Source organism: Carcharhinus amblyrhynchos, chromosome 25, assembly GCF_965287045.1.
Source record: "Carcharhinus amblyrhynchos chromosome 25, sCarAmb.v2.hapA, whole genome shotgun sequence".
Lineage (NCBI taxonomy): Eukaryota > Metazoa > Chordata > Chondrichthyes > Carcharhiniformes > Carcharhinidae > Carcharhinus > Carcharhinus amblyrhynchos.
This window is the reverse complement of record NC_137348.1, coordinates 1,228,367-1,255,349: the sequence shown is the minus strand read 5'-3', so window position 1 is coordinate 1,255,349 and position 26,983 is coordinate 1,228,367. Positions and strand designations below refer to the sequence as shown.

The following is a 26,983-nucleotide window of genomic DNA, read 5'->3' as shown; positions in this document are numbered from 1 at the left end:
AGACCTTACAGGAGTGAAATTGGGAAACACTTTGACACACAAAAGGAAATGGGACACGGGTGACTGTATGACATTGGGTTGCAGATCAGCCCTAATCTCACTGAAGAACAGAATAGCTGAAGGGGCTGAATGGCCTCTAACGGCCATTCCTATGTTCCTGTCCATATAAACCCGGTCTGGTACAGGCTGGGATTGAACTGGGAGTTTTCTGTTCTCTCTCTGACTCAGTTACTCTTTCCTGACAAACTGAATGGCTGCGGGAATGTTTTCCGGATGGAGGGGCTGAGAGTCAGGGAGCTGTGATTAGGAAGAGGCTGAGTAATGCAGAGAGTGAGTGCATGTATTAACTGATGATACATCGAGGATTGAGAGGCTGAAGGAAGGTAAATCCCAAAGTGCTCAGACAATCCAATCTGGCTGGAGGAAGTGGGTAATTAGTGTCGGTTTTCTTCAGTGTCACTGGTGCTCAGATCCTGACTGCCCAAGATAAACAATTCCTCAAACACAGCCGTCACTTTACCACACTTACCTGCAAAGATGATCCAACTCCCTAACAGGAATCCTCTTCATCCAGCCCATTATAAAGAGTGAAATCAGCCATCAGTCAGAGCTGGAGAAAGATCAGCTTCATGCGAGGTAGGTTCATTCAAACGTCTGACAGCAGCAGGGAAGAAACTGTTCTTGAGTCGGTCGGTACGGGACCTCAGACTTCTGTATCTTTTTCCCCAACGGAAGAAGGTGGAAGAGAGAATGTGCAGGGTGCGTGGGGTCCTTAATTATGTTGGCTGCTTTTCCCGAAACAGTGAGAAGTGTAGACAGAGTCAATGGATGGGAGGCTGGTTTGCGTAATGGATTGGGCTACATTCACGACCTTTTGTAGTTCCTTGCAATCTTGGACAGAGCAGGAGCATCTCCCAACCTTGTCCCACTCGTCCATCCCAGACCACCCGCACTGTCCACGCCACCCATGCTGTGTAGACTACGGTTCATGTCTGGTTGATTTGCCCTGCTCAGACCACCTGCCCCTTGTTATGTTGCTTTGGCTACCAAACTCTCAGAGGGGTCTTTGTGGTCCAATGATCTGAGTTGGAAGAGGAACCAGGAGACTCCAGCTCCTGTATCAGCCCAACAGACCCCCCTCACTGTGAGCCCCCACCCTGAGCTCCCTCTCAGAAACAACCATCCTGACTTGGAAATATATCACCGTTTCTTCACTGTCATTGGTCAAAGTCCTGGAACACCCTCCCTACCAGCACTGCGGGTGTACCTACACCTCGGGGACTGCAGAGGGTTTCCAAGGGGCAATTAGGGATGGGCAATAAATGCTGACCTAGGCAGCGACACCCACAAGCTCTCTCACACTCTGTGCTCTCCCCACGTCCCCCTTCCTCAACCACCCCCCCCAATCTCATGCCCCTCCCTGACCACACAATGCCCCTCACCCATGCTGCCCCAATGCCAGGCGTGGGACATTCCCTGGCACAGTCTGGACGGATTTGGACAGATCTAATCAGAGCGGTTCACAGACACTGGCTAGCCCATGTCACCCCACCCCCCCACCCCCCACCAGACGCTGCCTGGTCAGTGGGGAATGGCTCTGTCACCTCTCCAGCTCCTTTCAATCTCCACCATGTTCCCGTGAGTCACACCTGGTTGATCAGCTTGTGAGTCTGTCATTTGATTGGTTGGACACGTGAGGTAATTCAGACTGCCACCGAGGTGTGGAAACTGGTTTAAATTTTAAATTGAGGCAAAAAAGAAACTTGGGATCTGGGAATAGTGAGAAGAAAGTGAGTTTTAATGAGGGTTTGTCACAGCGTTAGTCACAATCACAGAATCTGGGTGGTAATCTCTGGGAAAAGCTGCACTGGGCAGACCCCCCCAAACCCAGCCGTCCCCCCACCTCCAAGCCCCCCCAGCCCCCCCCACTTCCACCCCCAAACATCCCCAAACCCCCCACCTCCCCCCCAACCCCCCCACCACCCATTTCCCCTCCCACCACCCCCCCAAAACCCCCACCTCCATCCCCAACCCCCCCCCACCACCCCCCCAAACCCCCCCCACCACCCACCTCCACCCCCCCCACCACCCACCTCCACCCCCCACCTCCACCCCCCACCTCCACCCCCCCCAAACTCCCCCCTCCACCCACCCCCAAACTCCCCCCTCCACCCACCCCCAAACTCCCCCCTCCACCCACCTCCAACCCCAACCCCCCACCACCACCACCACCACCACCACCCATCTCCCCCCCACCTCCCCCCCCCCATCTCCCCCCCACCTCCCCCCCCCCATCTCCCCCCCACCTCCCCCCCCCCAAACACCCCACCTCAAACGAAGGGCAAGGTTGAGAAGGTGGTGGCCTCAGCTGGTGCAGGAATTGAACCCACGCTGTTGGCATCGCTCAGCATCACTAACCACTGTCCAGCCACCTGAGCTAAATCATCACCTGTACACCAGGGTGAATGGGGAGATCAGCCTATGGTCACCTGGGACTGTGATGACATTACCGAGCAGATCACTGTTTCATTGCCCCCTGCCTCCCCCCCCCCAGAGAGGGTCTATCGATGGTCAGACCCTCTCCCAGCTCCCCAAAGAGGGTCTATCGGAGGCCAGACCCTCTCCCAGCTCCCCAAAGAGGGTCTATCGGAGGCCAGACCCTCTCCCAGCTCCCCAGAGAGGGTCTATTGGAGGCCAGACCCTCTCCCAGCTCCCCAGAGAGGGTCTATCGATGGTCAGACCCTCTCCCAGCTCCCCAGAGAGGGTCTATCGGTGGCCAGACCCTCTCCCAGCTCCCCAGAGAGGGTCTATCGGTGGCCAGACCCTCTCCCAGCTCCCCAGAGAGGGTCTTTTGGAGGCCAGACCCTCTCCCAGCTCCCCAGAGAGGGTCTATCGGTGGCCAGACCCTCTCCCAGCTCCCCAGAGAGGGTCTATTGGTGGCCAGACCCTCCCCCACTGCCATCACCCTCAATCAGGCTCTCTGCTATGTTTCTGAGAATCCCACTCTGTTGCCGTTCACTCTGCTGATCGTCAGGTTCCAACAGCGGACGTGATTCCTCATTGGAGAGCAGTTTCTGATCCGCATACATCACACTGAGGGTCAGCAGGTAGAGCAGACAGCCTGAAATCGAGAGAAAGTCACTGAAAACAGGAGAAGCAGCAGCACAGAGTGCCCAAAAGCAGTGTAACAATAACTTGCATTCATATAGCACCTTCAACATTCTTAAAAACATTCCAAGGTGCTTCGCAGAGACGATTAGAAACAACATTTAGTCCCTGAGCCGCTCATAGAGATACGAGGACAGGTGACCACTTGGTCAAAGAGGTCGGATTGAAGGAGTGTCAGAGAGGTGGAAATAAGCAGGTGGAGGGGTTTTGGGGGAGAATTCCAGAGCTTGGGGGCCCTCACCAGGCACCAATGCTGAACAACTTTTCAAAAATTCTTTCATGGGACATGGGTGTCGCTGGCTGGCCAGCATTTATTGCCCAACCCTTGTTCCCCTTGTTCAGGGGGAAAGTGAGAGTCAACCACGTTGCTGGGGTCTGGAGTCACATGTAGGCCAGACTGGGTAAGGATGGCAGATTTCCTTCCCAGAGGAGATTAGTGAACCAGATGGATTTTTCCAATAATCGACAATGGTTTCATGGTCATCAGTAGATTCTTAATTCCAGATATCTTTTATGGAATTCAAATTTCACCATCTGCTGTGGTGGGATTCGAATGTAGGTCCCCAGAACAGTAGCAGTGTTTCTAGATTCATAGTCTATCAATAACACCATTAAGCCATCACCTCCCCTGGAATCGGAGATAATCAAAAGGCCAGAATTGGAAAAGGTCAGAGATCTTGGGGGTGTAGGGGCTGGAGGGGGTTACAGAGATAGGGAGGGGGTGTAGGGGCTGGAGGAGGTTACAGAGATTGGGAGGGGGTGTAGGGGCTGGAGGAGGTTACAGAGATAGGGAGGGTGTGTAGGGGCTGGCGGAGGTTACAGAGATAGGGAGGGGTTGTAGGGGCTGGAGGAGGTTACAGAGATAGGGAGGGCGTGTAGGGACTGGAGGAGGTTACAGAGATAGGGAGGGAGTGTAGGGACTGGAGGAGGTTACAGAGATAGCGAAGGGGTGTACGGGCTGGAGGAGGTTACAGAGATAGGGAGGGGGTTTAGGGGGCTGGAGGAGATTACAGAGATAGGGAGGGGGTGTAGGGGGCTGGAGGAGATTACAGAGATAGGGAGGGGGTGTAGGGACTGGAGGAGGTTACAGAGATTGGGAGGGTGTGTAGGGGCTGGAGGAGGTTACAGAGATAGGGAGGGGTTGTAGGGGCTGGAGGAGGTTACAGAGATAGGGAGGGCGTGTAGGGACTGGAGGAGGTTACAGAGATAGGGAGGGGGTGTAGGGACTGGAGGAGGTTACAGAGATAGGGAGGGGGTGTAGGGACTGGAGGAGGTTACAGAGATAGGGAGGGGGTGTAGGACTGGAGGAGGTTACAGAGATAGGGAGGGGGTGTAGGGGGCTGGAGGAGATTACAGAGAGGGACAGGGTTGACCCTGTATTCACTGCAACATTAAGTCTTGCCCAGAAACTTCACAAATATTGTCAGGTCAGAGAGATTAAAACTGAGTTTTGATCAGAGATTTAAAAAGCAGTGTCCACAGCGCCAGTCTGTGTGAGAGTGGCCCTGGGAGGGTGTCAGAGAGCGACAGGGAGGGGGGGGGGGCAGGTAGCGGAACAGAGTGGGGAGGTGAGGAATAGAATTCTCTGAGAGCTTTGTCATCTTCTGCAGTCAGGAGCCATGTGGCTGGGATTCGATAATGAAACTGCATGCACAGCCTTTTGCTGAGATGTGTGAGTGAGTGAGTGAGTGTATGTGTGTCTGTGAGTGTGTGAGTGGAGTGTATGTGTGAGTGAGTGTATGTGTGAGTGTGTGAGTGTGAGTGTGTGAGTATGATTGTGAGTGTGAATGAGTGTGAATGTGAGTGTGTGAGTGTGAGTGTGAATGTGAGTGTGACTGTGAGTGTGAGTGTGAATGTGAGTGTGAGTGTGAATGTGAGTGTGTGAGTGTGAATGTGAGTGTGAGTGTGAGTGTGAATGTGAGTGTGAATGTGTGAATGTGAGTGTGTGAGTGTGAATGTGAGTGTGAGTGTGTGTGAGTGTGTGTGTGTGTGAGTGTGAATGTGAGTGTGTGAATGTGAGTGTGTGAGTGTGAATGTGAGTGTGTGTGTGTGAGTGTGAATGTGAGTGTGAATGTGAGTGTGAATGTGAGTGTGTGAGTGTGTGAGTGTGTGAGTGTGAATGTGAGTGTGTGAGTGTGAATGTGAGTGTGTGAGTGTGATTGTGATTGTGTGTGTGAGTGTGAATGTGAGTGTGAGTGTGTGAGTGTGAATGTGAGTGTGTGAGTGTGTGTGAATGTGAGTGTGTGAGTGTGAATGTGAGTGTGTGAGTGTGAATGTGAGTGTGTGTGTGTGAGTGTGAATGTGAGTGTGAATGTGAGTGTGTGAGTGTGTGAGTGTGAATGTGAGTGTGTGAGTGTGAATGTGAGTGTGTGAGTGTGATTGTGATTGTGTGTGTGAGTGTGAATGTGAGTGTGTGTGTGAGTGTGTGAGTGTGAATGTGAGTGTGAGTGTGAGTGTGTGAGTGTGAGTGTGAATGTGAGTGTGTGAGTGTGAATGTGAGTGTGAGTGTGAATGAGTGAGTGTGTGAGTGTGAATGTGAGTGTAAGTGTGTGAGTGTGAATGTGAGTGTGTGAGTGTGAATGTGAGTGTGATTGTGAGTGTGTGTGTGTGAGTGTGAATGTGAGTGTGAGTGTGTGAGTGTGATTGTGAGTGTGTGAGTGTGAGTGTGAATGTGAGTGTGTGTGTGAGTGTGATTGTGAGTCATAGAGTCAAAGAGACATAGAGGTTTATAGCATGGAAACAGGCCCTTTGGCCCAACTTGTCCATGCTATTTTTTTTTTAAATCCCTAAGCTAATCCCAATTGCCCGCATTTGTCCCATATCCCTCTATACCCATCTTACCCATGTAACTGTCTAAATGCTTTTTAAAAGATAAAATTATACCCACCTCTACTTCTACCTTTGGCAGCTCGTTCCAGACACTCACCACCCTCTGTGTGAAAAAATTGCCCCTCTGGACCCTTCTGTAATCCTCCCCTCTCACCTTAAACCTGTGCCCTCTAGTTTTAGACTCCCCAACCTTTGGGAAAAGATATTGACTATCTACCTTAGAACATAGAACATAGAACATTACAGCGCAGAACAGGCCCTTCGGCCCACGATGTTGCGCCGACCAGTTTAAAAAAAAACAACAATGACCCACTAACCTAAACCAATCCCTTTTCGTCCATAAACCTGTCCACAGACCTGTTAAACGCCCCCAAACTAGGCGCATTTACAACTACAGCAGGCAGGGCATTCCAATCCCTCACCACCCTCTGGGTAAAGAACCTACCCCTGACATCTGTCCTATAACTACCCCCCCTTAGTTTAAAGCCATGCCCCCTCGTGCTAGATTTTTCCATCAGAGGAAAAAGGCTATCACTATCCACCCTATCTAAACCTCTAATCATCTTATATGTTTCAATAAGATCCCCTCTTAGCCGCCTTCTTTCCAGCGAAAACAACCCCAAATCCCTCAGCCTCTCCTCATAGGACCTCCCCTCCATACCAGGCAACATCCTGGTAAACCTCCTCTGCACCCTCTCCAAAGCCTCCACATCCTTCCTGTAATGTGGGGACCAGAACTGCACACAATACTCCAAGTGCGGCCGCACCAGAGTTGTGTACAGTTGCAACATAACGCTACGACTCCTAAATTCAATCCCCCTACCAATAAACGCCAAGACACTGTATGCCTTCTTAACAACCTTATCTACTTGATTCCCAACTTTCAGGGATCTATGTACACATTCACCTAGATCCCTCTGCTCCTCCACACTATTCAAAGTCTTCCCGTTAGCCCTATACTCAACACATCTGTTATTCCTACCTTGTCTATGTCCCTCATTATTTTATAGACATCTATAAGGTCACCCCTCAGCCTCTTACGCTCCAGAGAGAAAAGTCCCAGTCTATCCAGCCTCTCATAGAAACATAGAAAAACTACAGCACAATACAGGCCCTTCAGCCATCAAAGTTGTGCCGAACATGTCCCTACCTTAGAGATTACTAGGCTTATCTATAACCCTCTATCTTACTAAGTTCCATGTACTTATCTAAAAGTCTCTTAAAAGACCCTATTGAATCTGTCTCCACCACTGTTGCCGGCAGCTGATTCCACTCACCCACCACTCTCTGAGTGTAAATCTTACCTCTGACATTTCCTCTGTACTTACTCCCCAGCACCTTAAACCTGTGTCCTCTCGTAGCAGCCATCTCAGCCCTGGGAAAAAGCATCTGACTACCTTATAACTCAATCCATCAAGTCCCAGTAGCATACTTGTAAATCTTCTCTGCACTCTTTCTAGTTTAATAATATCCTTTCTATAATAGGGTGAGCAGAATTGTACACAGTATTCCAAGTGTGGCCTTACCAATGTCTTGTACAACTTCAATAAGATGTCCCAACTCCTGTATTCAATGTTCTGACCGATGAAACCAAGCATGCTGAATGCCTCCTTCACCACTTTGTCCACCTGTGCCTCCACTTTCAAGGAGCTATGAACCTGTACCCCTAGATCTCTTTGTTCTGTAACTCTCCCCAGGGCCCTACCATTAACTGAGTAAGTCCTGCCCTGGTTCAATCTATCAAAATGCATCACCCCGCATTTGTCTAAATTAAACTCCATCTGCCATTCATCAGCTCACTGGCCCAATTGATCAAGATCCTGTTGCAATTGGAGATAACTTTCTTCACTGTCCACTATGCCACCAATCTTAGTGTCATCTGCAAATTTACTAACCATGCCTCCTATACTCTCATCCAAATCATTAATATAAATAACAAATAACAGTGGACCCAGAACTGATCCCTGAGGCACACCGCTGGTCACAGGCCTCCAGTTTGAAAAACAACTCTCTATCACCACCCTCTGGCTTCTGTCAAGAAGCCAATTTTGTATCCATTTAGATACCTCACCCTGGATCCCGTGAGATTTAACCTTATGCAACAACCTACCATGCGGAACCTTGTCAAAGGCCTTGCTAAAGTCCATGTAGACAACATCAACTGCACTGCCCTCATCTACCTTCTTGGTTACCCTTTCAAAAAGCTCAATTAATTTTGTGAGACATGATTTTCCACTCACAAAGCCATGCTGACTGTCCCTAATCAGTCCTTGTGTCTCTAAATGCCTGTAGATTCTGTCTCTCAAAATACCTTCCAACAATTTACCCACCACAGATGTGAGTCTCACTGGCCTGTGGTTCCCAGGCTTTTCCCTGCAGCCCTTTTTAAACAAAGGCACAACATTTGCCACTCTCCAATCCTCAGGCATCTCACCTGTGACTATCGATGATTCAAATATCTCGGCTAGGGAACCTGCAATTTCCTCCCTAGCCTCCCACGATGTCCTGGGATATACCTCATCAGGTCCTGGGGATTTATCTACCTTGATGCGCTTTAAGACTTCCAGCAACTCCTTCTCTGTAATATGTACACTCCTCAAGACATCACTATTTATTTCCCCAAGTTTCCTAACGTCCGTGCTTTTCTTAACAGTAAATACTGATGAGAAATATTCATTTAGAATCTCATCCATCTCTTGTGGATCCGCACAAAGATGACCTTGTTGATCCCGAAGACGCCCTACCCTCTCCCTTGTTACTCTTTTGACTTTTATGTGTTTGTAGAAGCTCTTTGGACTCTCCTTTGCCTTATCTGCCAAAACAACTTTGTGTCCCCTTATTGCCCTCCTGATTTCTCTCTTAACTCTACTCCTACACCCTCTATACTCTTCAAGGGATTCACTTGATCCCAGCTGCCTATGCATGTCATGTGTCTCTTTCTTCTTCTTGACCAGGGCTTCAATATCCCGAGTGATCCAGGGTTCCCGACTTCTGCCAGCCTTGTCCTTCACTCTAAGACAAATGTGTTTACCCTGAACCCTGGTTAACACACTTTTGAAAGCCTCCCACTTACCAGGCATCCCTTTGTCTTCCCACAGACTCCCCCAATTAACTGTTGAAAGTTCCTGCCTGATACCATCAAAATTGGCCTTGCCCCAATTTCGAATTTTAATTTTTGGGCCAGATCTATCGTTCTGCACAGCTGTCTTAAAACTAATGGAATTATGGTCATCCCAAAATGATCCCTCACTAACACTTCTGTCACCCGCCCTTCCTTATTTCCCAAGAGGAGGTCAAGTTTTGCCCCCTCTCTGGTCGGGCCATCCTCATACTGAATGAGAAACTCCTCCAGAATACACTCAATAAATTTCTCTCCATCCAACCCTCTAATACTATGGCTGTCCCAGTCAATGTTGGGAAAGTTAAAATCCCTATTATTACCACCCTATTTTTCTCAGAGCTATCTGTAATCTCCTTACATATTTGCTCCTCAATTTCCCGTTGAGTATTTGGGGGCCTATAGTACAACCCCATCAAAGTGATTTCCCCTTCTTATTTCTCAGTTCCACCCATACAGACTCAGTGAGTGAACCCTCGGATATATCCCCTCTTAGTACGGCTGTGATGTTTTCCCTGATCAAAAGTGCAACTCCCCCTCCTCTGTTACCTCCTGTTCCTATAGCATTTGTACTCTGGAACATTGAGCTGCCAGTCCTGTCCCTCCCTTAGCCATGTTTCAGTAATTGCTATAATATCCCAGTCCCATGTCCCCATCCATGCCCTGAGTTCATCTGCCTTGCCCATCAGGCCTCTTGCATTGAAATAAATGCTGTTTAATCTGGACTTGCTCTCTGTCTTGTTCTTGATCTGTCTGGTATTGGGATTACTGACACTGCCTTTACTATTTAATGTGTTCTCTTTAACTTCTGTGCTGTCCTCAAATTTCTCTTCTGTCTCCCTCCTGCTTTGGGTCACTCCCGCTGCCAAACAAGCCTCCTGAGGGGCTCTAGCAAATCTCCCCACCAGGATATTAGCCCCCCTCCAGTTCAGGTGTAACCCGTCCCTCTTGAACAGGTCAGCCCTTCCCCAGAAAAGATCTCAATGATCCAGATATCTAAATCCCTCCCCGCTGCACTAGCTCTCAAGCCAGGCATTCATCTGCCTAATCCTCCTATTCATATTCTCACTAGCAGGTGGCATTGGCAATAGTCCAGAAATTGCTACCTTTGAGGTGTGTGTGTATATCTGTGTGTGTGTATATCTGTGTGTGTGGGTGCGTGAGTGTGTGTGGGTGCGTGGGTGCGTGAGTGCGTGTGGGTGCGCGTGAGTGCGTGTGGGTGCGCGTGAGAGTGAGAGTGTGTGTGAGTGCATGTGTGTGTGAGTGTGAGAGTGTGTGAGTGTGAGTGTGAGTGCGAGTGCGTGTGAGTGTGTGTGCGTGTGTGCGTGTGAGTGTGTGCGTGCGAGTGTGAGTGTGTGTGACATACCAACGATGTACATTCCTGGACACAGTGCGAGCAGTGCGATGCGCAGTCCCCACAGCCTGGTCAGGGGTGTCACCAGCAATGGTGCATTGCCTGCCACATTGGAAATGATGAAGATGTAAATGGCCACAACTGGAGTGCGAACTGAGGGAGTGACCAACTCAACGATGATGGTTAAGGTGACTCCAATCCCCATCTCACCTGGGGACAAAGAGAGAGGAAGAGAGAAGCGGTCATTCAGAGGGTAAACCACCTTCTCACTGGACATTAGCTCAAAGTAAATCAACAGAAAATCAAACCACAGCTCGAATCTCAGCCACAGATCAGCTTCCCCAATCTCTAAAACCCTGGATATTCCACCCCCACTGCGACGCGAGGCAGGTTTGAGCTGAAATAATCCCCAGTCACTGTGCCAAGTTGTTGCTTTAACGGAGCACTGGGCCATTGGTGTGGATTGGGAGAGGCAGGGCTCCTATGCACACATTCAGATAGCAGGCCCCATCGTAATGGTTGTACTGGGGCCAATTAAAGCTTTCAAAAATTGGAGAGAGGCTCGCTGCCCTTATTTACCCTCAGCACCCTTCTCAAGCTGCAAGGCCTCTGATTGGTTCTCCAGCTTTGAGAAGCTAATCGCCATCTTTAAATGGACAATGACCCTGCTCCCCGACCATTGATTGGCCAACCCAAACTGCTCCCCGACCATTGATTGGCCAACCCAAACTGCTCCCCGACCATTGATTGGCCAACCCAAACTGCTCCCCGACCATTGATTGGCCAACCCAAACTGCTCCCCGACCATTGATTGGCCAACCCAAACTACTCCCTGACCATTGGTTGGCCAACCCAAACTGCTCCCCGACCATTGATTGGCCAACCCAAACTGCTCCCTGACCATTGATTGGCCAACCCAAACTGCTCCCTGACCATTGATTGGCCAACCCAAACTGCTCCCTGACCATTGATTGGCCAACCCAACCTGCTCCTTGACCATTGATTGGCCAACCCAAACTGCTCCCTGACCATTGATTGGCCAACCCAAACTGCTCCCTGACCATTGATTGGCCAACCCAACCTGCTCCCCGGCCATTGATTGGCCAACCCAACCTGCTCCCCGGCCATTGATTGGCCAACCCAACCTGCTCCCCGACCATTGATTGGCCAACCCAACCTGCTCCCCGGCCATTGATTGGCCAACCCAACCTGCTCCCCAGCCATTGATTGGCCAACCCAACCTGCTCCCCGACCATTGATTGGCCAGTCCAGCCTTCTCCCTGGCCGTTGATTGGCCAGCCAAGGAAGGTTCCATTGAGAAGCCGCTCCCCCGGGATGGGGGGGGAGCGTATTCAGGATATGGAAATATTCTTGACCTCAGTTCCCTTTTTCTGGAGGGACCTCCTGTCCCTGATCCGTTCACCCCATCGCAATGTTTCTGTGGAAAGCTAATGTTAAACTCACCGATTATATTGGACGGGATTAAAGACAGAAAGCAGAATGGGGGATTTAGCCAGAGAGCTCCAGCCACAAAGGGAGCAGCCAGTGCCTGCAGGAAATAAAGACCATTATCCAGACACAGCAGTGAATCCACTCACCCAACAACCCCCCCAAACTCCGAGCTGCAACTTCCAAACTCACCAAATCACAGCTCACTCTCAATGAGCTTCCCTGAGTTGTTGCTGCTCTCGCAATGCTACAGATTCACAGAGAGGGGGAGTCAGTGGACAGGTTCTCTCAGGGACCATCCATCCTTCCCAGCTCCGACACACACATACACACACACACAGACACATACACACAGACACAGACACATACACAGACACGCACACAGACACACATCCTTCCCAGCTCCTACACACACACACACAGACACACACACACACAGACACACACACACAGACACACATACACACACACAGACACACATCCTTCCCAGCTCCTACACACACACACAGACACACACACATACACACATACACAGACACACACACACACACATATACAGACACACACACATAAACAGACATACACACACACACACATATACAGACTCACACATACACAGACACACACACACACACAGACACACACATACATACGTACATGTTGTAACAAAAGGGCAGTTGAATATCAATGACAGAGGGTCGGAAACAGTCACCCTGATTTGTGGCCACAACTCCACCTGGAAGAGCCAGTACAGAGAGATCAACGGGATAGAGAACCATAGAAATGATTCTACACAGGAGGAAGCCATTCAGCCTATCTCATCCATGCCAGCCCAAAGACATGATGTGGAGATGCCGGCGTTGGACTGGGGTAAACACAGGAAGAAGTCTCAGAACACCAGGTTAAAGTCCAATAGGTTTATTTGGAATCATGAGCTTTCGGATTGCTGCCTCTTCATCAGGTGAGTGGAGAATTCCATAACCAGGGCCTATATGGACACAGATTCAATTACAAGATAATAGTTGGAATGCAAATCAAGTCTCACGACAGTGCAGAGTCACCGAGCAGAGAATGACAGCCAAGTTCCGCACACATGAGGCCGGCCTCAACCGGGTTCTTGGGTTCATGTCGCACTATCTGTAACCCCCATGACTTGCCTGGATTTGTAAAATCCCACTAACTGTCCTGTCTGGAGACAGTACACATCTCTTTAACCTATCTTCATAGGTCGCTAATGTCCTCATTAGAGGTTTACAGCATGGAAACAGGCCCTTCGGCCCAACTAGTCCATGCCACCCTTTGTTTTAAAGTTTCAATTGCCCGCATTTGGTCCATATTCCTTTATACTCATCTTACCCATGTAACTAACTAAATGGTTTTTAAAAGACAAAATTGTAACCGCCTCTACTACTGCCTCTGGCAGCTTGTTCCAGACACTCACCACCCTCTGTGTGAAAAAATTGCCCCTCCGGACACTTTTGTATCTCTCCCCTCTCACCTTAAACCTGTGCCCTCTAGTTTTAGACTCCCCTACCTTTGGGAAAAGATATTGACTATCTAGCTGATCTGTGCCCCTCATTATTTTTTAGACCTCTATAAGATCACCCCTCAGCCTCCTACACTCCAGAGAAAAAAGTCCCAGTCTATCCAGCCTCTCCTTATAACTCAATCCATCAAGTCCCGGTAACATCCTTGTAAATCTTTTCTGCACTCTTTCTAGTTTAATAATATCCTTTCTACAATATGGTGACCAGAACTGTACACAGTATTCCAAGTGTGGCCTTACCAATATCTTGTACAACTTCAACAAGACATTCCAACTCCTGTATTCAATGTTCTGACCGATGAAACCAAGCATGCCAAATGCCTTCTTCACCACTCTGTCCATCTGTGACTCCACTTTCAAGGAGCTATGAACATGTACCCCTAGATCTCTTTGTTCTGTAACTCTCCCCAGTGTCCTACCATTAACTGAGTAAGTCCTGCCCTGGTTCAATCTACCAAAATGCATCACCTCGCATTTATTTAAATTAAACTCCATCTGCCATTCGTCAGCCCACTGGCCCGATTGATCAAAATCCCGTTGCAATTGGAGATAACTTTCTTCACTGTCCACTATGCCACCAATCTTGGTGTCATCTGCAAACTTACTAACCATGCCTCCTACATTCTCATCCAAATCATTAATATAAATGATAAATAACAGTGGACCCAGCAGTGATCACTGAGGCACACCACTGGTCACAGGCCTCCAGTTTGAAAAACCATCCTCTACAACCACCCTCTGTCTTCTGTCAAGAAGCCAATTTTGTCTGCATTTAGATACCTCACCCTGGAACCCGTGTGGTTTAACTTTATGCAACAACCTACCATGCAGTACCTTGTCAAAGGCCTTGCTAAAGTCCATGTTGACAACATCAACTGCACTGCCCTCGTCTACCTTCTTGGTTACCCCATCAAAAAAAATCAAATTTGCGAGACATGATTTTCCACTCACAAAGCCATGCTGACTGTCCCTAATCAGTCCTTGTGTCTCTAAATGCCTGTAGATCCTGTCTCTCAAAATACCTTCCAACAATTTACCCACCACAGATGTGAGGCTCACAGGCTTCTCCCTGCAGCCCTTTTTAAACAAAGGCACAACATTTGCCACTCTCCAATCTTCAGGCACCTCGCCCGTGACTATCGATGATTCAAATATCTCTGCTAGGGAACCCGCAATTTCCTCCCTAGCCTCCCACAATGTCCTGGAATACAATTCATCAGGTCCCGGGGATTTATTTATCTTGATGTGCTTTAAGACTTCCAGCACCTCCTTCTCTGTAATATGTACACTCCTCAAGACATCACTATTTATTTCCCCAAGTTTCCTAACATCCATGCTTTTCTTAACAGTAAATACTGATGAGAAATATTCATTTAGAATCTCATCCATCTCTTGTGGATCTGCATATAGATGACCTTGTTGATCCTTAAGAGGTCCTACCCTCGCCCTTGTTACTCTTTTGCCCTTTATGTATTTGTAGAAGTTCTTTGGATTCTCTGCCTTATCTGCCAAAACAATCTCGTGTCATGTTTTTGCCCTCCTGATTTCTCTCTTAACTCTACTCCTACACCCTCTATACTCTTCAAGAGATTCACTTGATCCCAGCTGTCTATGCATGTCATGTGCCCCTTTCTTCTTCTTGACCAGGTCCTCAATATCCTGAGTGATCCAGGGTTCCCAACTTCTGCCAATCTTGTCCTTCACTCTAAGAGGAATGTGTTTACCCTGAACCCTGGTTAACACAGTTTTGAAAGTGCTTAATGCTCTCTCCACTCACGTTGTCTGTACCTTTAAGACTTGATTACCTGTAAAGACTCGCATTCCAACTATTATCTTGTAAATTGAGTTTGTGTCTTTATATGCCCTGTTTGTGAACACAACTCCCACTCACCTGATGAAGGTGCAGCGCTCCGAAAGCTACCAAATAAACCTGTTGGACTTTAACCTGGTGTGGTGAGACTTCTTACCAAGGAAAACAACCCCAGTCTCTCGTCATAGCTACAATTCTCCAGCCCCCCTGGCAACAGCCTTGTAAATCTTCTCTGCTCTTCTCCAAAGCAAGTGTGTCCTTCCTGTAATGTGATGACTAGAAGCGCACCCAATACTCCAGTTGTTACTAAGTATTTAAAGAAAATATTTAAAGAAAGTATTTAAAGAAATACGACACAGTTTATAACAGATCGACAGTCCTCTTAGCACTAACAGCCAAAGGCAAAGATTAATGAATGGCAGTTGGTGAAAAAAGTTAAAGTTTGCATTTGATCAGAGGAAGTGGTGAGTAAGCATGTCAGAAAAAGTGGCGAACTTGAGGATTGGGGGCAATTTAGAATCCAGCAAAAAAGCACCAAGAAACAGATAAAGGGAAAAGAGAATCTGTTTGCAAACTAGCAAGAGGCATGAAGGTGGACTGTAAAAGCTTCTTTAGCCATGTGAAAAGGAAAAGATTAACTTGGACAAAGGTCGTCTCATTACTGCTGGGCACAGAAACATTTATATTGGAGAATAGGGAAACGGCAGAGAAACTAACAGCTCCTTCAAGTCTGTCATCACAGAAAAAGATGCTGACAATCTCTGAGAAACACTCGGTGACGAAGGGGCTTGTGAAACTGAGGAACTGAGAGATTAGTATGAATAAAGAGGTAATATTGGAAAAGCCAATTGAATTTGAATATTGGTAAATCTCTGGATCAGATGAGGCTCATGTTGAAGGAGATGGTTCGAGAGATAATGAATGAATTGGTGATTATCTTTTAAAATTCTATAGATTCTATATAGGTTGCCATGGAGTGGAAAATATCCAGTAATGTAATATCCAAACGTAACTGTATTGTCAAAGCAGGGATGGGGAGGGAGAACAGAGAACCACAGAGCTGTTAGTTTGAGATCTGTCATGGGAAAATGTTAGAATCTGTATGAAGAATGTGATAACTGGACACTTAGAAAATAATGAAAGGATTTCCCTTTCATTGATCAATGCTGACACTGGGCAGAGTCAGCATAGATCAATGAAAGGGAAATCCTGTTATTCGTAGCATCGATAAAGGAGAACCAGTGGATGTGCTCTCTTTAGATTTTCAGAAGGTTTTCAATAAGGTTCCACACAGAAGGATAATAAATAATATTCGAGTGCAGGGGATTGTGTTAATACACGAGTATGATTGAGAATTGGCAGACAGAAAGCAGAGATAAATGGGTCTTTCTTAGGATGGTGGGGTGTTACAAGTGGGGGTACCACAAGGATCAATGCTGGGGACACAACAGTTCACAATCAATAAAATGATTCAGATATAGAGACCAAATGTAACATCTCCAAATTTGCTAATGACACTAAGATGGGTGAGAATATAAGTTGTGAGGAGGATTCAAGGGGCCTTGAACCAGCTGAGCGAATGGGCTCAGACGCAGCAGGTGAAATATAATTGTGAAATTATTCACAAAAAAACAAAGAAAAGTACAGCACAGGAACAGGCCCTTCGGCCCTCCGGCCCTCCCAGCCTGTGCCGATCATGATGCTCTAAGTAAACTAATAAAACCCTCCTGTCCTTACTCGGTCCGTATCCCTCTGTTCCTTCCCTATTCCTGTACCCATCCAGATGCCTCTTAAATGTTGTTAATGTTCCTGCTTCCACCGCCTCCTCTGGCAGCGCGTTCCAGGCACCCACCACTCCCTGTGTGAAAAACTCCCCCCCCAGCATCTCCCTTAAACTCCCCCCCCTCAACTTGAACCTGTGCCCCCTTCTAATTGGCACCTCCACCCTAGGAAAAAGCCTCTGACTATCCACCCTGTCTCTGCTTCTCATCATTTTGTAGACCTCTATCAGGTCTCCCCTCAGCCTCTGTCTTTCCAGTGAAAACAATCCTAGTTTATTCAACCTCTCCTCATAACCAACACCCTCGAGACCAGGCAACATCCTGGTGAACCTTCTTTGCACTCTCTCCAAAGCTTCCACTATCCTTCTGGTAGTGTGGTGACCAGAACTCCACACAATACTCCAAATGCAGCCTAACCAAGGTTTTATATAGCTGCAACATGATTTTCTAACTCCTGTACTCAGTTCCCCGGCTGTGCCGTATTCCTTCACAATCACCTTGGCCACCTGTGTTGGCACTTTTAGGGAACTGTGGACCTGCACGCCCAGATCCCTCTGTATGTTAATGTTCCTAAGGGTTCTGCCATTTACAGTATAATTCACACCTAAATTTGATCCTCTAAAATGCATCACCTCGCGTTTGTCCAGATTAAACTCCATCTGCCATTTCTGTACCTAAGTCTCCAATCTATCTCTATCCTGTTGGATCCTCTGACAATCCCCGACATTATCAGCAACTCCACCAGTCTTTGCGTCATCCACAAACTTACTAATCAGACCCCCTCACATTTTCCTCCAGATCATTTATAGATACTACAAACAGCAGAGGTCCCAGCACTGATCCCTGCGGAACACCACTAACTACAGATCTCCATTCTGAAAAACACCCTTCCTCCGCTATTCTCTGTCCTCTAGAACCGAGCCAGTTCTGTATCCATCGATCCAACCCATGTGATTTTAAACTTTTCACTTTGGCAGAAAAACAGCAAGACAGATTGGTGAGAGATTGGGAAATGTTGATTCCAGAGGGACCTGAGTGTCCTTGTTTAAGAGTCACTAAAAGCTGGTATGTAAATGCAGCAGCCAATTAGGAAGGCCTTCATCATGAGGAGGGTTGAGCACAGGTGTGAAGCTACCTTGCTGCATTTATGAAGAGCCTCGGTGAGATCTTACCCAGAGCATTATGGATAGTTTATGTCGCTTCATTTGCCATAGAGGGACTGCACTCAAGGTTCACAAGACAAATCCCTGAGATGTTGAGATTGCTTTCCGAGGGAGATTGAGAAGCCTGGATCTGTATTCCCTGGAGTTCCGAAGAATGAGTGGTGATCTCATTAAAACTCAGAAAATTGTTCCAGGGCGTTCCTCAGCACTGACCCTCTGACAGTGCGGCGCTCCCTCAGCACTGACCCTCTGACAGTGCAGCACTCCCTCAGCACTGACCCTCTGACAGTGCGGCACTCCCTCAGCACTGACCCTCTGACAGTGCGGCACTCCCTCAGCACTGACCCTCTGACAGTGCGGCGCTCCCTCAGCACTGACCCTCTGACAGTGCGGCACTCCCTCAGCACTGACCCTCTGACAGTGCGGCACTCCCTCAGCACTGACCCTCTGACAGTGCGGCACTCCCTCAGCACTGACCCTCTGACAGTGTGGCACTCCCTCAGCACTGACCCTCTGACAGTGCGGCACTCCCTCAGCACTGACCCTCTGACAGTGCGGCACTCCCTCAGCACTGACCCTCTGACAGTGCGGCACTCCCTCAGCACTGACCCTCTGACAGTGCGGCACTCCCTCAGCACTGACCCTCTGACAGTGCGGCACTCCCTCAGCACTGACCCTCTGACAGTGCGGCACTCCCTCAGCACTGACCCTCTGACAGTGCGGCGCTCCCTCAGCACTGACCCTCTGACAGTGCGGCGCTCCCTCAGCACTGACCCTCTGACAGTGCGGCGCTCCCTCAGCACTGACCCTCTGACAGTGCGGCGCTCCCTCAGCACTGACCCTCTGACAGTGCGGCACTCCCTCAGCACTGACCCTCTGACAGTGCGACACTCCCTCAGCACTGACACTCTGACAGTGCGGCACTCCCTCAGCACTGACACTCTGACAGTGCGGCACTCCCTCAGCACTGACCCTCTGACAGTGCGGCACTCCCTCAGCACTGACCCTCTGACAGTGCGGCACTCCCTCAGCACTGACCCTCTGACAGTGCGGCACTCCCTCAGCACTGACCCTCTGACAGTGCGACACTCCCTCAGCACTGACCCTCTGACAGTGCGACTCTCCCTCAGCACTGACCCTCTGACAGTGCGGCACTCCCTCAGCACTGACCCTCAGAGGGAATTATTTCTCTTCAGGGAATCTGATTTTAAACATTAGTTTAAGATGTTGAATTTAATCTTCTAAACCCTGGCCAGCCTCCCCGAGACCCCTCCCTCAGAGGAGCTGAGTTGGTGGTTGGGATTATAAAGGTTTCGGGAGCTTACGATTGGGTGGATTCACTCACCTGACTGATGACCAGGACCCAGACACGGGCGTATAATCCCCTTCTCTTCACCAATCGATCTGAAATGTACCCTCCAGACAGAGCCCCAAGGCAGCCTCCAACTAGAGGAATCCAGGATAACCAGCGGCCCACATCAGCAGCACTGTGATACAGGTTGAAATAGAGTTGGGTGTTGTATGCCCAAACATAGCCTCCTGAAATGAACCAATCAGTCTGTTAGTTCAGGGAGCAGATGGTGGCAAAACCATCATCCCAGCTTCACTTTCTCCACATTCATTCCCACCACATTTCCAGGATTTAATTTCCTGACAATCTCACTCTGACGTTTCAGGGGCTGGGAATGATTGGGAATGGAATGGGAGGCATGTTTTTCTCCAGCCTGGATAAATACTGTATCCTTCTTCCCCATAAAGAACTCCAATGAATCAGATTAATCACGGTGACACAGTGGTTAGCACTGCTGCCTCACAGCGCCGGAGATCCAGGTTCGATTCCGGCCTCAAGTCATTGTCTGTGTGGAGTCTGCACATTCTCCCCATGTCTGTGTGGGTTTTCTCCAAGTGCTCCAGTTTGCCCTCACACTCCAAAGATGTGCGGGTTAGGTTGATTGGCCGTGCTAAATTGACCCTAGTGTCAGGGTTTAACAGGGTAAATACATGGGGTTACGGGAATAGGGCCTGGGCTGGATTGTGGTTTGTACAGACACGATGGGCTGAATGCCCTCCTTCTCCACTGTAGGGATTCTATGAAAATTCAGCTTTCTAATTCAAGCTCTTAACCCATGTTGTACTCATGGGAGTGTTTGATGGGGGGACAGTGTAGAGGGAGCTTTACTCTGTATCTAACCCCGTGCTGTACCTGTCCTGGGAGTGTTTGATGGGGGGACAGTGTAGAGGGAACTTTACTCTGTATCTAACCCCGTGCTGTACCTGTCCTGGGAGTGTTTGATGGGGACAGTGTAGAGGGAGCTTTACTCTGTATCTAACCCCGTGCTGTACCTGTCCTGGGCGTGTTTGATGGGGGGACAGTGTAGAGGGAGCTTTACTCTGTATCTAACCCCGTGCTGTACCTGTCCTGGGAGTGTTTGATGGGGGGACAGTGTAGAGGGAACTTTACTCTGTATCTAACCCCGTGCTGTACCTGTCCTGGGAGTGTTTGATGGGGGGACAGTGTAGAGGGAGCTTTACTCTGTATCTAACCCCGTGCTGTACCTGTCCTGGGAGTGTTTGGTGGGGACAGTGTAGAGGGAGCTTTACTCTGTATCTAACCCCGTGCTGTACCTGTCCTGGGCGTGTTTGATGGGGGGACAGTGTAGAGGGAGCTTTACTCTGTATCTAACCCCGTGCTCTACCTGTCCTGGGAGTGTTTGATGGGGGGACAGTGTAGAGGGAGCTTTACGCTGTATCTAACCCCGTGCTGTACCTGTCCTGGGAATGTTTGATGGGGACAGTGTAGAGGGCGCTTTACTCTGTATCTAACCCTGTGCTGTACCTGTCCTGGGAATGTTTGATGGGGACAGTGTAGAGGGCGCTTTACTCTGTATCTAACCCCGTGCTGTACCTGTCCTGGGAGTGTTTGATGGGGACAGTGTAGAGGGAGCTTTACTCTGTATCTAACCCCGTGCTGTACCTGTCCTGGGAGTGTTTGATGGGGGGACAGTGTAGAGGGCGCTTTACTCTGTATCTAATGCTGTATAAAGTTATCTTTTTCATCGATGTGACATCTCGCTGACATGGTAACAGTTGGTTCTTGCTGAGTCTGACGATAGGTTCACAGATTTTGTGAAGTTGATTTGAGAGCAGTCACGTTGAGTAAGGATGGATTTAGATCTGAACCTCTGGATAAATGGAAAAGCAATTCCCTGTGAAATTGTCCTGAGTTGGATATTAAAGACTTTGGGGTGATGTGGGACAGAAGCAGAAAGTGCTAACCTTGGCTCTATTCTCTCTCCAGAGGCTGTCAGACCTGCTGCGATTTTCCAACATTTTCTGGTTTTGTTTCAGATTCCAGCATCTGCAGTGTTTTTCCGATATCTATCGGGGTAATGAGGGTTTAGACTGCATTCTATGGAACATTTCAGGATGAATATTCCAGTGTTTGTCCAGGTTGCATGTTGCTGGGATGTGATGGGGTCTGTGAATGTGTCTCTCAGCTTCTTTACCTGCATTCCTGACAGAGCCAGCCGCACACAGGAGGAGAAGTGAGGGTGTGACGAACGGTCGCACACCCTGCAGTATTTTCTGTCTAATGCTCAGTCTGTGACTTGTTACGGCTTCCCTCTCATTATTATTGCTCTTTGCAAGCGGAGATTCGCGAACTGTCAGCAGCACAATAGCACTAACGATGATCCCAGGGATAGCGCTGACAATAAAGGCCCATCTCCAGCCCTAAGAAAGAAATCAGCAGAAAATCAGTACAACTAATAACTCAATCTGGCCAGAATATTAACCTCCGCTCTTCACTTTCAGATTTGGATTTAATATTTTCCCTTCCTCCTAATAATGATCTTGGACTTAAGCCGCTAATGACCACATTGAGTCAGTGATGGCCCCTATCAGGCCAGTGTTGACCCCTCAGGCCAGCGATACATAGAAACATTGGCTGGATTTTACCGCCCTGCCATCACGGGAATTGGAGGGTTGAGGGGAGGACCATAAAAGATCTGTTGATTTTATGGTTTTGGGGCGAGCGAGGCTGTAAAATCCCATCCCTAGAGACTAGAAGCAGGAGAAGGCCATTCGGCCCTTCGAGCCTGCTCTGCCATTCATTCTGATTATGGCTGGTCATCAAATTCAATATCCTGATGCCCCCTTCTCCCATATGCCTTGATCCCTTTAGCCCCAAGAGCTATATCTCATTTCTTCTTGAAATCAGACAACATTTTGGCCTCAACTACTTTCTGTGGGAGTGAATTCCACACATTCCCCACCCTCTGGGTGAAAACATTTCTCCTCGTCTCTGTTCTAAAAGGTTTCCCCCTTATCCTCAAACTCTGACCCCTAGTTCTGGACTCCCCTCACCATCAGGAACATTCTTTCTGAATCTACCCTGTCTAACCCTGTTAGAATTTTATAAGTTTCTATCAGATCCCCTCTCACTCTTCTAAACTCCAGTGAATATAATCCTAACTGATTTAGTCTCTCCTCATATGACAGACCTGCCATCCTAGGAATCAGCCTGGTAAACCTTCGCTGTGCTCCCTCTATAGCAAGGACATCCTTCCTCAGATAAGGATACCAAAACTGCACACAATATTCCAGCTGTGGCCTCACCAACACCCTGTACAATTGCAGTAAAACATCCCTATCCCTAAACTCAAATCCTCTCGCAATGAAGGCCAACATACCATTTACCTTCTTTACTGCCTGCTGTACCTGCGCACTTACTTTCAGTGACTGATGCACAAGAACTCCAAGGTCTCACTGAGTATCCACCTCTCCCAGTTTACACCAATTGAAATAATAATCTGTCTTCCTATTATTGCTCCCAAAGTGGATTACCTCACATTTATCCACATTATACTGCATCTGTCATGCAGATACCCACACACTCAGCCTGTCCAAATCACACTGAAACATCTCTGCATCCTCCTTACAGCTCACCCACCCACCCAACTTTGTATCATCTGCACATTTGGAGATAAAACATTCAGTTCTCTTGTCCAAAATATTAATAGTTAGTGTGAACAGTTAGGGCCCAAGCTCAGATAGATTCCTGCAGTACCCCACTAGTCACTGCGAATCAGAATTCCAACACCTTGCTTCCTATCTGCTAACCAGCTTTCTACCCATCTCAAGACATTACCTGTAATCCCACAACACTTTACACAGTAGTCTGCTATTTGAGACCTTGTTGAAAGCCTTCTGAAAGTCTAAATAAACCACATCTACCAATTCTCCCTGCTCAACTCTCCTCGTTGCATACTCAAAGAATTCCAGTAGATTTGTCAAGCACGATTTCCCTTTTGTAAATCCGTGCTGGTTTTGTCTGATTATCCCACTGTCTTCCAAATGCTGAGTAATAAAATCCTTGATAATAGATCCTAACAACTTCCTTACCACAACATGGGGTTCACTGGGTTCTAGTTTCCTGTTTTCTGTCTACCTCCCTTTTTGAATAGCAGGCTTACTCTCCCTAACCTCCAATCTGTGGGAACCATTCTGCTATTTCCAGGGCCATTCCTGAAGTCCTCTGGGATGAAGATTCTCAGGACCTGGGGATTTATCCACCTTCAATCCCACTAATTTCCCCAAACCCATTTCTCTACTAATAACTTCCTTCAGCTCCGACCTGAAACTTGTGTTTCTCAGAACTTCTGGTACATAATTCTTTGTGATGACTGAAGTATGAATTTAGTTGTGATGACTGAAGTATGAATTTAGTTGATGACCTATGTGTCACTGACCACCCTGTCGGACCAGTGGTGACCCTACCTGGCCAGTGATGATGCCATTGGCCAGATCCTACCCTTTGACCCAGTGATGACCCCTGTGGGCCTGGATGAGCCTTCACCACCAATGGCCATTTTGGCCTCACCGGTTGCCTCACTCAATCCAGGCATGGAATGACCTTATGTTTCTCGTTGCTTCACTGGGAATATCCAACCCCTGGATACGGCAAATTGCTTTCCAGTCACTGATGTAATGTATAAACATGGTGGCCAATATGCACACAGCAAGATCCCACACACACACACCAATTTTATAATGACTAGACCATCTGTTTCTGTGAAGTTGGTTGAGGGATAAATATTGGCCCTAAGGGGAGAATTGTTCAGTTCATTGACATGACGCCAGAGAGTAGACAGGGCCTTTGGTTTGATACCCGGGGATCTTACTTTAAGAGATGTTTCAATCATCTTGTCCCGATGTGTTGCCCATTTTGGATACTTGTGTCTTAATGTTTCTGTGTTCTGAGGTCCACTCACCTAGAGACTTCACTTATAGAGGTTTACAGCATGGAAACAGGCCCTTCGGCCCAACATGTCCATGCCGCTATGTTTTTACCACTAAGATGATCCCAGTCACCCGGGATTGGCCCATATCCCTCTATACCTATCGTACCCATGTAACTGTCTAAATGCTTTTTAAAAGATAAGATTGTACCTGCCTCTACTACTGCCTCTGGCAGCTCGTTCCAGACACTCATCACCCTCTGTGTGAAAAAAATTGGCCCTCTGCACACTTTTGTATCTCTCCCCTCTCACCTTAAACCTGTGCCCTCTAGTTTTAGACTCCCCTACCTTTGGGAAAAGATATTGACTGTTTAACTGATCTATGCCCCTCATTATTTTATAGACCTCTATAACATTGCCCCTACACCTCCTCTGCTCCAGGGAAAAAAGTCCTTCTATTCAGCCTCTCCTTATAACTCAATCCAACAAGTCCCGTTAGCATCCTAGTAAATCTTTTCTGCATTCTTTCTAGTTTAATAATATTCTTTCTATAATAGGGTGACCAGAATTGCACACAGTATTCCAAGTGTGGCCTTACCAATATCTTGTACAACTTCAACAGGACATTCCAACTCCTGTATTCAATGTTCTGACCGATGAAACCAAGCATGCCGAATGCCTTCTTCACCACTCTGTCCACCTGTGACTCCACTTTCAAGGAGCTATGAACCTGTACTCCTAGATCTCTTTGTTCTGTAACTCTCCCCAACGCCCTACCATTAACTGAGTAAGTCCTGCCCTGGTTCAATCTATCAAAATGCATCACCTCGCATTTCTCTAAATTAAACTCCATCTGCCATTCGTCAGCCCACTGGCCCAATTGATCAAGATCCTGTTGCAATCCGAGATAATCTTCTTCAATGTGCACTATGCCACCAATGTTAATATCATCTGCAAACTTACTATGATTTTCCACTCACAGAGCCATGCTGACTGTCCCTAATCAGTTCTTACCTCACGAAATGCCTGTAGATGCTGTTTCTCAGAATACCTTCTAACAGATGTGAGGCTCACTGGCCTGTAGTTCCCAGGCTTCTCCCTGCAGCCCTTCTAAAACAAAGACACAACATTTGCCACTCTCCAATCTTCAGGCACCTCACCTGTGACTCTCAATGATTCAAATATCTCAGCTAGGGGACCCGCAATTTCTTCCCTAACCTCCCACAATGTCCTGGGATACACTTCATCAGGTCTCGGGGATTTATCTACCTTGATGCACTTTAAGACTTCCAGCACCTCCTTCTCTGTAATATGTACACTCCTCAAGACATCACTATTTATTTCCCCAAGTTCCCTAACATCCCTGCTTTCCTCAACACTAGATACTGATGAGAAATATTCATTTAGGATCTCATCCATCTCTTGTGGATCCGCACATAGATGACCTTGTTGATCGTTAAGAGGTCCTACTCTCTCTTCCTTGTTACGCTTTTGCCCTTTATGTAGAAGTATTTGAGGGAGAGTAACCTGAGACAAGAGGAACTTGCTTGGTGAAGGTCCTGGTTGGAGTGGGGAAGAGTTTTGCAGGACTGGTGATGAAATTTACCTGTCCCAGGATATTGGCCCTGGTAACGTAGTTACCCACAGCGTATGAGAGGCTGTAGCCAGCGTAGATACCCCAGTTATAGAAGCCCATAGCCGAACCTCGCGACTCCTTTGGGAAATAGTCCATGATGAGGCTGACTGCGAACGGTGTGCACCCAGCCTCGCTGTGAAAGACATCAAATTATAAAATCAATCAGCAAAACTCACATCCCGACAAATTCACACAACTCTCCAGCATAGAGGAGGCCTTTCAGCCCATCGTGCCTGCTCCGATTGTGTGAAAGAGTGACCCAATTCATCCCAAAGCCCCTGTTCTTCCCCCAGAGCTCTCAAGACATTTCCCCTTTAGTCAATTATCAAATTCCCATTTGAAAGTTTTGATTGAACCTGTGTTTACAGCCCATCCAGGCAGCGCCTCCCAGGTCACAAGTCCTGTGTTTATATCACAATAAATCTTCATCCTCCTCCCACCCCAATTCTTTCCCTGATTCTCTGTGTGTCCCTCTGTTTAGCCACTCTTCTGACACTGGAAACAAACCCTCATAATCCTGAACGCCTCCTCTTAAAACCTCCTCGCGAATCTTCGCTATTTCAAGGGGAACAATCCAGACTCCCCAGTCTCTCCACATTAACTGAAATCCCTCATTGCTGGAACATTCTGGAAAATCTCTTCCCTTTTCCAAGATTGGTGGGTTAGGATGGAATCAATACAGTTTCCATATCAACCCTGTGAACTATCCCCCATGACAGAGGACAGAGTGACTGTGAGAGGTGACACACTGAGCTTCTCTCAGGAACACAAATCCTAAACATTGGCCCAGCTCAGATAAACTAACCCAGTGCCAATCCCGCCAAACACCTAACAACCCCTCGCCCTCCAACCCCTCACCCCCACTCCCTCACCCTCCACTCCATTCCCCC

General features: G+C 48.1%; 1 protein-coding gene across 1 annotated transcript in view; it reads right to left on the bottom strand.

Moving 5' to 3' along the window:
• Window positions 1–2,840: 2,840 nt before the first annotated feature.
• Window positions 2,841–26,983, bottom strand: part of LOC145358301 (MFS-type efflux pump MSMEG_3705-like) — a 33,625-nt gene continuing 9,482 nt past the window's right edge. The window contains exons 4-9 of the mRNA XM_080212211.1: window positions 26,064–26,226; window positions 21,725–21,950; window positions 19,564–19,757; window positions 11,934–12,018; window positions 10,482–10,679; window positions 2,841–3,121 (exon numbers count right to left, since the gene is read on the bottom strand). Of these exons, the coding sequence (XP_080068337.1) occupies window positions 2,931–3,121; window positions 10,482–10,679; window positions 11,934–12,018; window positions 19,564–19,757; window positions 21,725–21,950; window positions 26,064–26,226 (1,057 nt within the window). The 3' untranslated portion in view covers window positions 2,841–2,930. The remainder of the gene's footprint in view (window positions 3,122–10,481; window positions 10,680–11,933; window positions 12,019–19,563; window positions 19,758–21,724; window positions 21,951–26,063; window positions 26,227–26,983) is intronic.